This window comes from Cryptomeria japonica, chromosome 7, assembly GCF_030272615.1.
Source record: "Cryptomeria japonica chromosome 7, Sugi_1.0, whole genome shotgun sequence".
NCBI classification, from domain to species: domain Eukaryota; kingdom Viridiplantae; phylum Streptophyta; class Pinopsida; order Cupressales; family Cupressaceae; genus Cryptomeria; species Cryptomeria japonica.
In genome coordinates, this window is record NC_081411.1 from 315,678,403 (window position 1) to 315,690,617 (window position 12,215).

The window sequence follows — 12,215 nt, forward strand, 5'->3', positions numbered from 1 at the left end:
ATTTCCTAGTAGACTTATATAACCTAAATGAAGTTATACATACTCTCAGTTATTTAGGCCTTTTTTGGCCCTTATAAACACATAGCAAAAGCATTGATGGAATGGATGTCAACTTAAAAACACCAAATTAAGCATTACACCAGTCCAACCATCTAAATTGGACATAAAAGATACTCAAATCCCAACACTTTAGTCAAGCACTTTAATATTCAAGAATGTAATTGTGATGAAGTACCCAATATTAAATGTGGGTCAAGTGTAGGTAAGAAATATATTATATTTTATTGTCACATGGTTTTGATCTAATACCACTTGGTGGTTTTGTGGGAGCTTGTGTTTATAAAAGCAACCACAAGGCTAGTTGTTTGGGTTGGTTAGTTAGCCAGGTTAGCATTTGTGAAGAAGGAAGCATGACATGAGATGTGTAGATTCATGCTTGGTCACATGGACTGTTTGTTGATGGCTTTTTATGGTTGGGTTTCAAAAGCTTTCCATAGTTGTATTGTATTGTATCATTTTTGATGATACATGGTGGATGATGCTTTTGGAAGCTGGGTTTTTCCCTCATGAGGGTTTTCCCAAGGTATATATTGTGTCACATTTTCATGGGCATGTTTTCTATTCTTTGCATATGGCTTCTATGTGTTGATTTGATTAAGATCTAAATTGGGTTATGTGGAAATTGTCAAAAAGTTGGCTGCAAGTTTCCTTTCACCTTGGAGACTCCCCTCATCACTTCCTTGCCTAATGCTCCTCCATTTTTCTATCCCATTGACATGTTGCATACACAAGTTGTGTCTAGTTCAGCTTTGTCTACTTTACCTATTTTATAGTCACTTTTGTATTAGAGTTTTCTCAGGGTACTCGAGCCTGCTACAATTGATCGAAGGCCTTGACCTCCATAGAAACCTAAGAAAAAGTTTAAGTAGGGCACCATGTCTGAGTTTCATCCTTGGAAGTCAACTTTGATGCCTTCAATTTTTGTTTCTTTTCTTATTTCAATGTTCGCTACTTTACTTATTTCTATTTGTTTTGTTGAGGAGGTTCCACCTTCTCTGGAGTTTGTCTTCACCCATCTTTTGGAGGTCAACAATACAACTCCTGTTTCACCGCCTTGGGTTGAGTCACTTACCTCTCTTATTGAGGGGCATTTGTTTGACTCGTTAAAGTATATTCTAGCATTGTACATGATCTTCATATGATCATTGACCCTTTCCTCTTAGGAGCTTTCAGGTGAGAATGTGGAAGCTGCATCATCCCTGGCTCTTGTTGTTGGTGTTACCCTTATTGTTGTCCCTCTTTGGGCTCATTCCCTCACCCCATATGATCAATATTGGGAGGATGATGACCTATTGGTGGAAAACTTATAGGATAGTGACTCTTTCTAATCTTTTAGAGTAGGGTGTGCCTTTCTATGTTCTCTTATGCTTGGTTTAGATGTTTCTTCCTTCTCAAAGGACTCAAGTTACTCTGTTGGTGCTTAGAAATGGGAGGTTGACTATTTTTATTTGTTTGTTCTCTTCTTGAGGACCCAAGTTTCTATCTTGTTGCTAAAATATAGGGGATTATCTATTGTGCCCTTCTTCTATTTGCTATTCGCTCTTCTTTTATTTATCGTATCTTGATTTTGAATATCAAGGATGATGCAAAGTGTTGAGGGTATTTAGGCTCTCTTCCTTGTTGACCCAATTTTTTGTTTATCTTTGATTTCATGTGTCTTATTCATATGATTCGTAAAGTTTGACACCATGATGAAATAATCATATGTAGCTATATACATTTTCTCATCTTACTTATATGGGTTCTCATGCTATTAGCGGATCTCCCTGTGCCTTTGTGTTTTTGTTGATGTTGTGGGTCTTACATGTTGCATCCATTGAAGATGATATTCCACCTAAAAATATCTTTATGTTGACATGACACAACATCTCTTCTCCCTAGAATGACATGCATTTCACACATACCATTCTAAATGGGGTGGGGGGTCTTTCATATCTCTACATATTTGCATTTCAATTTTATTTCTCCAGTTGCATCTTGATTATCTTAGTATATTTATCCAATGATTTATTTTTATCTGTTGCCTTTGTGGGGGCCAATCCACTTGATCTCTAATTATCTATAGCCTTTATGGGGCCAAATCCACTTGATCTTTATTTTTATCACCTTTATGGGGGCCAATCCACTTGATCTTTTTCCTTTTGTGGGGCCAAACCATTATCTATCTATGGTTGCCAAGTATCATATGGTTATCTAGCATAACACAACTTACGTACCCATACCAATGAAATCTTTTTCATCTCAAGTGATTGCTATCCTATTATCTCAGTGTCTGATTGTATCATTTTATCGTAATTTTTTTTTCATCTAACATGTTTGTCTACAACTACCATGTTTTTTTGATGAAATAGCCTAACAACATCTTACAAATGTTAAGGTCTCTTCCTTGGGGGAAACTCTGCATGGTTACAATATTTTGGTTCCCTTTCATATCTCATTAAAATATCTCTACTTTAGCTCACATCTTGTGATAGTAATATTCTCGCTAAAGTGGGTACAACATGTAGTGTTGTAAACTGGACCATGTGTGATTTCATGCTACATAAGCACCTTCATTTTACATTGAATGGAGATATTCTTCACCTCTTTGTCCTTTTATCCAAGTGGCTTACCCCACCACCCTCTATCTTAGCCCTTTCTCCAACCTTGTTGACCGTATGGCTCATGAACACAGTGCACCACAGAGATATTTGTGTTGCACTATCATCATGTGAATCTATAGTCCACAGGTGGTTGTTTGAGCATTACACGTATGACTAGAAGAGTTTGTAATACCCCTTTGAACAACCACCAACGTCAGTTTTTCTCCCTATACACATAATTTCCCTCTCTAGCTTTAGTTTAGCTCTATAGAAACTTATTTTGAGCCTCTCTAGCTTCAAGATCATTCTTGGTGCTCTCTACCCATGCCATTGAATCTTTCTAGTGATATTTTCCATCATTCTTGGCTCTTCTTCGTGCTTGAGGAGGATTTGGTGCTTCATCTTCTTCACTCTGAAAGCTCTTGGATTTGGGTGTGTAAGGAGAGTTCTTTCGTCTTCTATGTTATCTCCATTATCATATTTACATTGTTCTTTATTTTCTATTTTATTATTGGTTTATCTATTAATCTATCTTGGTTGCTTGTGAAGGTGGAAACAACAAAATGAGGGTCTGAATGTGGTAGACCTCTAAAGATAGCCCCAACATTTTTGCTTGCTTTCTTGTGCCGAGGTTTTGTTGGCGATGATCTTATTACTAGAGGTTTCAATCATGGATCTATTTTAAGACCATCTTCCTCTCTCCTTTTATTAATCAGATTCTTCCACTTATATAGTTGTTTTCTACTTTATGTTATACATACGCCTCATTTTATTTTATCTTGAACACATGTCTATTACTTTGAGCTCTCTATACAAAACTTTGTACTTTGTCTATATGAGATATTAGTGCATCATGTTGTCATCTAAAACCTGTTCAGGTGTCCTTAGATAGAGATTGCCAAAGGGTGTTAGGAAGCCTATATGACCTACTTTGTGTTATCTATGGGGTACTTGACATCCTTACGCTATGTACTCATCTTGAGTGGAGAGGTAGACTACCAAGTCCCTGAGAGCTTATTTTTATTTAATTAATATTATTATTAATAGGTTTGCTTTATGTTATTGTTGATGATTTAGAAAATGATCGCTTTTATACAATCTATTAAAACAAAGCCCTTTCCAAAAAAATTAGAATTTAAATTTCTTGTAATTCTTTTTTTTAAATATTATAATATTATTTTTAAAGTGAGAAATAGATATAAACCTCAAAGTTTATGAAATAGATTTATAGAAATAATTGTTTGTATTAAAATAATTATTTTATGGTAAAAAATTATAATGTTTTTCATCACTAATAATTACAATGTTCTATAATAGCACATACAAAGGTTGAATATTTATTTTTTAGGTAATTTAAAAAAAAAAAATTATAAAATTTTAAAGATAGCATACAATACAAATATTCCATATAAAACATATATTATATTATAATTGTTGTCATAGCTCACCCGGTCGTGGATCGCAACTTAAGGCGTGGGTATGCTCCCCATGGTCTTGAGTTCGAGTCCCCGGATGTGTTAACTCTGTGTGTGTTGCTACCTTGTGAGTGGGTTGTACACACTGGGGGATTAGTCTTGCTTCGGCAAGGACACCTCCAAATTCCAGGATAGTGAATATATATAAAAAGTCATTATAAATAGTTAATTTTTCTTATTTAAAAAAAATTAAAAAAATAATATGCAAAATTTTTTTATCTTAGAATATTTTTTTAACTATTATCTTTTTTCTAATAAAAAAATAATTAAAATAATATTATAAATTTCTATAAGTATAATGAAAAAGTGATTAATATTTTGAATTGTGATAATTTTTTTAATTTTTATATACTTTTAATAATGAATGATTTTATCTCTACAAATACATGCCTAGTATCGTGAAAGTGTGACTTATATTTTAAATGAATGACACTTTAGATAATAGCTGAATAAAAAATCTATATAATGGAGTTGTTAACTTGTAAAATTATTAATATAAAACTACCTTTAAAAATAAATTATCATAAATCCAAAAGACATTGAGTAAGCAGGCAGTTTTATGAAATTACTATTGTACATAATAATTACCTTCAAACTCTATTTTTATGTGAAATGAAAGAATTCGGGTTCATTTTATGACCAGTGTCTATGCAGCACTCAGATTGTATCATTGATCCTGTTTTTTAATTAATTGATAATTAAAATATAACAATTATTTATTTATTAAACACAGTCAATGATACAATTATTTATTTTTTAATTGTTTCTGACAAAGCGCTCCATTTGTTTCACCGGAAAGAAGAACCGGCTAAAACCACCCGCAATATCTGTGAATTCTTCAACATCTGTGCTCACCAACTGAAAATGACATACATACTTTTCTCCCTTTTCGTCCAGAGACACGACAGCTCTGGCGATAAGAGTATGGTCTCTTATTGACTGCATATACGATATTAGTTCGCAAATAGAATATCCTAATAACTTCTTTGATTTCTCGTCAGCTGTGATCAATGCACGACTGCCAAAAGGCAAGTGTAGTAAACTTTGGCGGATGCCTTCCATATTTTGCCCCATACTCACGTACACAATGTCCAATCCCTCCAAAGCCAGATCTGCAATTTTCTGTTTCACCCTCTCTAAAGCTGCCCTATTTGAAGCACAACACAGATCACAAATGCTCAATACAATAGGCACTTCTTGTTCTTGGCCAGGGGACCACTCAGCAAAATACAGGTCGCCGTCATTATGGAGGAATCGACTCTGTCTGTCAAATAATGCACTGGACACGGCATGTTCGAAATCGACATGTAAAAAGGCTCCGCCGTATACTAACAGAGGGTGTCTTGCCTTTACTTCTTTCCACCTCCGTGTCAACATGGGGCTGAACTCGATATTCAAGAACATCAGACTTTTCATCTCAACAAGCTTGTCAATTGCCTTGCCATCTAATCGAGGGCAACTGAATGCACTCACTGCGCATAGAGAGGAGAGCTCCCCGAAATCATCATAAACTATCTCCAGATTATCGCAGAACCCCATGCTTAGATATGTGAGAGACTTGAGCTGACCGAATCCATCAGGAAGTCTCGACAGTTTCCTACAAAAAGATATATTCAACTTCTTCAGACGACTCAACTGACTGAATGACTGCGGAAGGCCTTCTAAACATTCACATTCTTGTATATCTAGCTCTTCCAAACGACTAAGCAGGCCGAAGCTTTCTGGAAGGCAATTTAATTTACTCCCTAGTAAAGTCAGCATTTTCAATGCAGAGAGAGTACCGAAGCTTTCTGGCAGCCTCTTCAGCTCGGAACAATGTTGGAAGTGCAGAAAGCGCAGAGATTTAAGCTGTCCAAAACCATCAGGAAGAGAACCTAGATTTAGAAAGGTTTCATTGCTTTCTCCATCGAACTTGTATCCATGACCTAAGTACAAAACTCTTAAAGATCTCTTCACCAATTCCAGATGATTTGGTTGAAGTTGAAATCCGTCAAAATCATCAGTAGAAGGTTGACTCCACAATTCAGGACAATCAGGAACCCAAATCCCTTTCAATTTTTCAAGCCTCTGCAAAGTTTTAATGTGTAAGAGTTATACTTCCACAGTCAAAGAGAGAATTCACAACGTTTTGAACAATTTGCTTGTCTAGTACGCAAAATAATGTGTTCTTTGACACTTAAAATAAGCTTGTGTATTACGGAATAGAAACTCGATAACTCGGAATGAAACCCAAACAAGAAACTAGAGCATTAGCTAAACTCTGTTAAAATACTACATTCTTCACTTTTGCATGAAGAGTCGCATGGAAAGAACTGCACTTTTTTGCCTCAATTAAAATTAGGTGTTTTAAATATAGATTTTGCATGAGTTTGCGATAGTTGCATAACAAGTTTACAGCTCTTTTAGAATTTTTCTCTGTTTCAAAGACCTCCATTTATTTAAGCAATTGTAATGAATTTTTTTTCCCTCTGCTCCCTGATCAATTAATCCTTGCTCACTTTTGTAATCAGTTTGAATGAAAAAAGATTCCTGTGTGTTAAAAGCAATTCTCAGTTCGCTGTAGCAACTTATGTCTTTTTAAATTTCTACAAACTCAACTTATAGGCAAAGCGTACCTGTGTATCTTGCAGGACACGTTGGATTGATTGGTGGCCAGTTATTCTATCCCCTTCTGATAACTTTCTTCCTCGTGCTTGAATGATATCGTGTACAATCACTTTCTCTTCTTCGGATATCCTTACCAGGGCTGCATCTTCTATGGCTCTAAGTGCAACATCTCCGACAATGCAACTCACACTCTGCTGACTCCACTTATTAAAAAATGCTGCTATATCTAGAAATGCATCTTTGTATACATCATTTTCCAGAGTGTTGTACACCGCATCCACCAATTTTTCACTCAGATCTCCCTCTCCTTTCACAAGTGTATCCTTCAAAAAATCAGTAGTGCTTTCACAAGCGCGGACATCGTTGCCAAGATTCCGCAATTTTGAGCCTACCATCTCTAACACCAAAGGCACGCCGCCGCATAGTTTCACAAGACCATCAATATCTAAGCTTTTGCCAAAATCTTTGTCAGCACTGCCTAAAGCCTTCAAGCACAGAAGCTTTTTTGATGCTGCGTCTGAAAGATAGTTTACGCTATATGCATAGCGCTTGACGCCTCCCTCTTCGACCATATCAGTCTCATTCAGCTTTCTTGTGGTTATTAGTATCCTGCTTCCATTTGGTAGGCAAGAAAGGTCCTCTGGGAGAAGCTTGGCCAGATCGCTTCCTCTCAAAGCATTGTCCATAAACAAAAAGACCCGCCGAGAGGCTCTTTCTCTTAACAATCTGGAAAGAAGTTCTTTACCCTCAACACAATTCCTTGGCTGAATCTTTTGTGCAAACAGGTCACTTAAAACCTGTTCTTGCAGCTGCCTAAGATCGGACTCTGAGCAGTCTTGTTGAATATTCATTCTGCAGTGTTTGTAGGCGTCGAGTTTGAGAGAGGTGAAGACAGCAGTTGCCAGGGTTGTCTTCCCTATGCCACCAACTCCATACAACACCACACCTCTTGTATTTGATTGATCCTCCAGGTCAAGTAACTTGATTACTTTAGCTCGTGCCTCGTCGATGCCAACTTCAAAAATCGAACATAAATTTGCTTAGTTTAGATCATGCCTACTTTAAATAAAATTCAATTTATATTTTAAAAAAATATTTTAATTTTTAGATTTAAGTATATATGTGTTGTTGAAAGAAAAATAAATTTGACATATATTTTATATGAAATATTATAAACAATACAAATAATATGAATACCTGCATTAGGGACTGCTCCTTGTGTGGGAGGGAGAGTGATAGGTATCCGATTTAATATTTGTATTACAGCATCTAGTGTAAGATCTGGATAAGTGTGGGCCAATTGGGATTGAAGACCCTTTAACTCCTCTGCATCCATTGATACAGAAAAAAACCTGTACCAACTAAAATTTATTAATGTTTGTATTTGACTATTTCCGTTAGTCTATTAAGTAGCTGAAGAAGATGTTTACCTAGAAAGATTGTTAGACTGCATTCGTGAAATACAAAACAAAGATCCATTTACAATGAAAACAACAACATCTGTCAACTTTTCTTGGTTTAAATGGTTGTCTAGCTGCTTAATTTGTTTGGCCAAGCCACACATATAGCGTAAAAATTGAGCACATTCATTCTTGTTGGTGGAGATTTTGTCCATTTGATCCAACACATAGGCCACAACCCCAAGTCCTGCTACAACCCAATTGATTTGAGCTATTCCTTTCAATATATCAATAACTGCCTTCCGGGTTTCGCCACTTAAAATCTGTCAAAATGAAATATCCGGAAAAAAAAGCTTCTATAAATGCTAACCACAATAATAATAAGCTAGGGAGGCAAATTGTGAATCTTTGAAGCACGGAAGGAAATTTATTATTACCTTAGAGGCATGTTTATGAGCACGCTTAATTACATTTTCTAGCAAAATGTAACCATACTTAATGGAAGAATCCACTACAGGTGAAGTAGTAGTAGCCTCTACATTAGACGTGCTCTCTTCTGACTGCAATAACATGATTAAGAAGAGGTGAACACCACACACTTTTTAATGATAACACGAATAGATTATTACTTCTTAAATATAAATTAATATAATTATCTTTTTGACCTACCATTCATTCAACAGAGTTTTTAACTATAAACAAACATAACATTTAAACTGGAGGAAAACGTTATACCCAAAACAAGGAATAAACGTGAAAAGAATGAAGAATTGAAGATAATTAGAAATACCTTGTCAATGGCGTTCAAGCGCGTCTCGATGAAAGAGATTACTTGGTCAAGATGGCTCAAGTCTACCACGGGAGGAAGCATAACGGCATTCTCCTCATAATTTGAGGAAGAAATGCAAGCGCAGCATGAAAGAGTGTTACCCATTCTGTTATAACAACGAGCAATGCAAAACACCCAAAATTAAAGCACAGCGTTGAATCTGGGCTCCTTGATCTTCTTTGATCAAAACTAAGCAAACGGGAAACAGCTTATAGTAGTTGGAGGAGGAATTTTAGAAACCCTGGGACGAAGGAAGGAATAGTTATTATCCTCGACAGGAGGGACCATAAACGGAATAATGCTACTTTATTTTGGTAAAGTGAAACTAAGTTATGCCAATCTGGGGACCATAGATGTTTTAATTTTTTGCTTTTCCTCAACAGCGTAACCAAGAAATGATTAACGGGAATATAACTTTATCTTTAAAACATCTCTTGCCTTGAGATTGAGAATTGGGATGTATGCTTTGCTAAAGTGACAAGATGAATGGTCTTGGTTAGCGTAAAAATGAAAAAAAAAATTCCATGATTGAGGGGTTAGAATAAATTTTCAAATATCTTTCATTTTATAAATGGGATAAACGTACAATGTATAATTGGGTATTTTTAAAATTATATCAGAGTTCAATTCAAGCTTATTTTAGTATTGAATAGGTTTTATATCACATAAATGAATTAAAGAGCTACATACATGATTATTGAAAATTTTAGATTATCGAAAAAAATTTATGGATGAAGAAAATTTTGTATACTACTTCTAAAAATAGAGTTGGCTTGTATCGACAATTAAATCCTTTTTAAAAGTCAATTTATTTTGGTGAATGCCAAGCCACCCTTGGTAAACTATATTGATGAATCTAATGAACATAAATATTTTGAATGTGGCAAGAAAAGTTAAAAGAATTGTTAGTTGCTTTCAACTTCAAGGGGTTAGAGTTCTTGATTTTCATTAAATGAGACACTCATGAATCTATTTAAGAAGTTCTACAATATGTTTTGGGACTTGGCCCTCTTGTTTACCTTCATTAAAAGAGGAATTGTGTGGGGTCAGTCATGCTAGAGTCAATCTTGAGGCATAGCCAATTGGGTGGATAGAATCACTCATGTCACTTGTTGAAAAGTTGCAACCTGTTAGATTTAGACTAAACTTAATCACATAGATTCTAATTGACTAGATGTAGTAGATAATGGATAGCATTTACCCATCTAGTTAGAGATTTCCCTTTTATGGCTTCTCTAGACCAAATCTTAAGCCATGGTCATTATCAATTGTCTTTCTTCTCTTTCTATATTTTCTATTGCTTTGGTTTTGGCAATGTGTTTCTATTTTTATATACAATTGAAGGTGTTTAAGTAGCTACATTGGTAATCCATAATTAATGAGTTATCATATAATATCTAAAGAGAATTATATATCATCTTATCCCATTAGAGATAAAAAAAGATCAAGGACATGTTGTAAGACCCAAACAAAATAATATGGCAATAAAGGACATTTATATTCCATGAAGAAATTGGAATTCAATGAAGAATAAAGTCAATAATTTAAGAAATAACATAAAATAAAATAAATGTGGCTTCCCAAACCTACTAAAAAATCATTCTAACATATTTGTCAAAAGAAACGTTGGTTCTCTAAATTATTTCTTACATCCCAAGATAATCAACTCATAACCTAAACTCAAGAAGCATAGCTTAATTCAAACAAAAACAAAAAAGACTCATAATTGCATTGTTGGTATTTATCAAACCACTAACAAGAGTCATAAACCCTTCTACACTTTTAACTCTAATGGACCAAGGAGGGTAATCCTAGATCTTGATAGTAAAAGTAAATAGAAATGAAAGAACAAACTAGGTCATATAGCTTAGACACACCTTTTGAATAAGGATACCCTGAAGATGTGTTACTAGACACATCTTATACTAACTTATAGTCTTATAAGAATAAACATATCTTAATAAAATAAAGTATGTAAGGAAGCTAAGTTTGGAAAACAACTTCCCAGATTAATCTTGCAAAGAGGGTAATGCAAAAAAAAATAAAAAATTATAATTATACAAATTATGCCTATTAATGGACCTCTCTGGGCTAATCAAGATCAACAGTTAGATAAGAAGTTGAGTGGAGGAAGCTGGAAAAGAGTTGCATCAAAGTAAATTTTGATGGAGCTTCAAAAGGAAACTTGGGGCCTTCTGGAGCAGGGTATGTTGCATGAGATTGTTAAGGAAATATTGTGGCATTAGGAGCCATGAAATTGATGGAGGGGGAAAACAACAAGGTGGAAGCACAAGAAGTACTGGAAGGTATTAAAATAGAAAAAAAGTTATCTGTAACAAAATTGCATTTAGAGGACGATTCATTAGTAATCATAAATGCAATATAAGGAAAAATATTGGCTTGAAATTTAAACAAATATATCAATCTTATTTGCAAAATTTTAAAATCTTTTAATGAATATAAAATTACCCACACGATGCATGGGGGGATGAGTTAGTTGATGTACTATACAAGGTGGCAATGTCATTTCCTGTGGATCATGGAGAAACATGGGAAGATTTCTAAAATCTCAATTTTGAAGAGATCGAGAGACTGGATGTCACCACTAGCAAAATTAATAATGACTTGTAATGGGAGATTAGATTGGAATTGTAGGGTGATTTTAATACAAAGATTGTATTCATTTTTGCCTATAGTGATATCGAAAATTGGTATTTGGTGAACGAAAGTTAGCTTTGTGAGTGTGGTGTTGGATGGCAGTAAGGTGTGAGGTATAGGGTGACAAAGGAAAACTATGGATGTAGGATTTGTTCTCATCACTCAAAAACAATAGTTGTCCTTTATTTGAAAACTCTTAGAGAAGAGACTATGGAGTGTTTTTAAAATCGAAGAACTCATATTTTTTCTAATTATTGGCATTCTACTAGGTGAAGAATGTGAAGGGAAAATGGGTATCCTAGAAAAGACATTTGAGATCAATATGCACATCCAGCATTAATTACAAGTGCACACTACTATGACATAAAGTGAAATAAAGGATAGTTTATTTCCCACATTAACCCTTAGAGGAAAGTAATTGCAATTTTAGATCTTGCCAAATCGAAGAGCAGTTTTAGCAGCATGCATACATTTAGATTTAACAACATGGAATCATAAAACATAAGAAAAAGACAAAAGAATAGAACATATATTTATCATGGGGAAAACCCTTTCAGGTAAAAAAACCCACACTTCAAAACCAAAGAGCCATTGTATTATTCAA

The 12,215-nt window shown here is 34.7% G+C and overlaps 1 protein-coding gene across 1 annotated transcript; it reads right to left on the bottom strand.

The window, feature by feature from the left end:
• Positions 1-4,873: 4,873 nt before the first annotated feature.
• LOC131047313 (TMV resistance protein N) lies at positions 4,874-9,169 on the bottom strand. The gene is made up of 7 exons (XM_057981180.2): positions 8,915-9,169; positions 8,562-8,684; positions 8,155-8,447; positions 7,922-8,076; positions 6,733-7,739; positions 6,074-6,184; positions 4,874-5,965 (listed from the first exon to the last, which is right to left on the bottom strand). The coding sequence occupies exons 1-7, from the start codon at positions 9,056-9,058 to the stop codon at positions 4,874-4,876; spliced, it is 2,925 nt and encodes a 974-aa protein (XP_057837163.2). The 5' UTR covers positions 9,059-9,169.
• Between the last annotated feature and the right edge of the window lie 3,046 nt (positions 9,170-12,215).

Excerpts from the sequence above, each read along its gene's own strand:
- LOC131047313 (XM_057981180.2), bottom strand. The coding sequence starts at position 9,058 with ATGGGTAACACTCTTTCATGCTGCGCTTGCATTTCTTCCTCAAATTAT. Across the intron at positions 8,077-8,154 it reads CAGTCTAACAATCTTTCTAG|GTTTTTTTCTGTATCAATGG; the intron begins GTAAACATCTTC and ends TAGTTGGTACAG. Across the intron at positions 5,966-6,073 it reads AACCAAATCATCTGGAATTG|CTTAAATCTCTGCGCTTTCT; the intron begins GTGAAGAGATCT and ends GGTTTTGGACAG.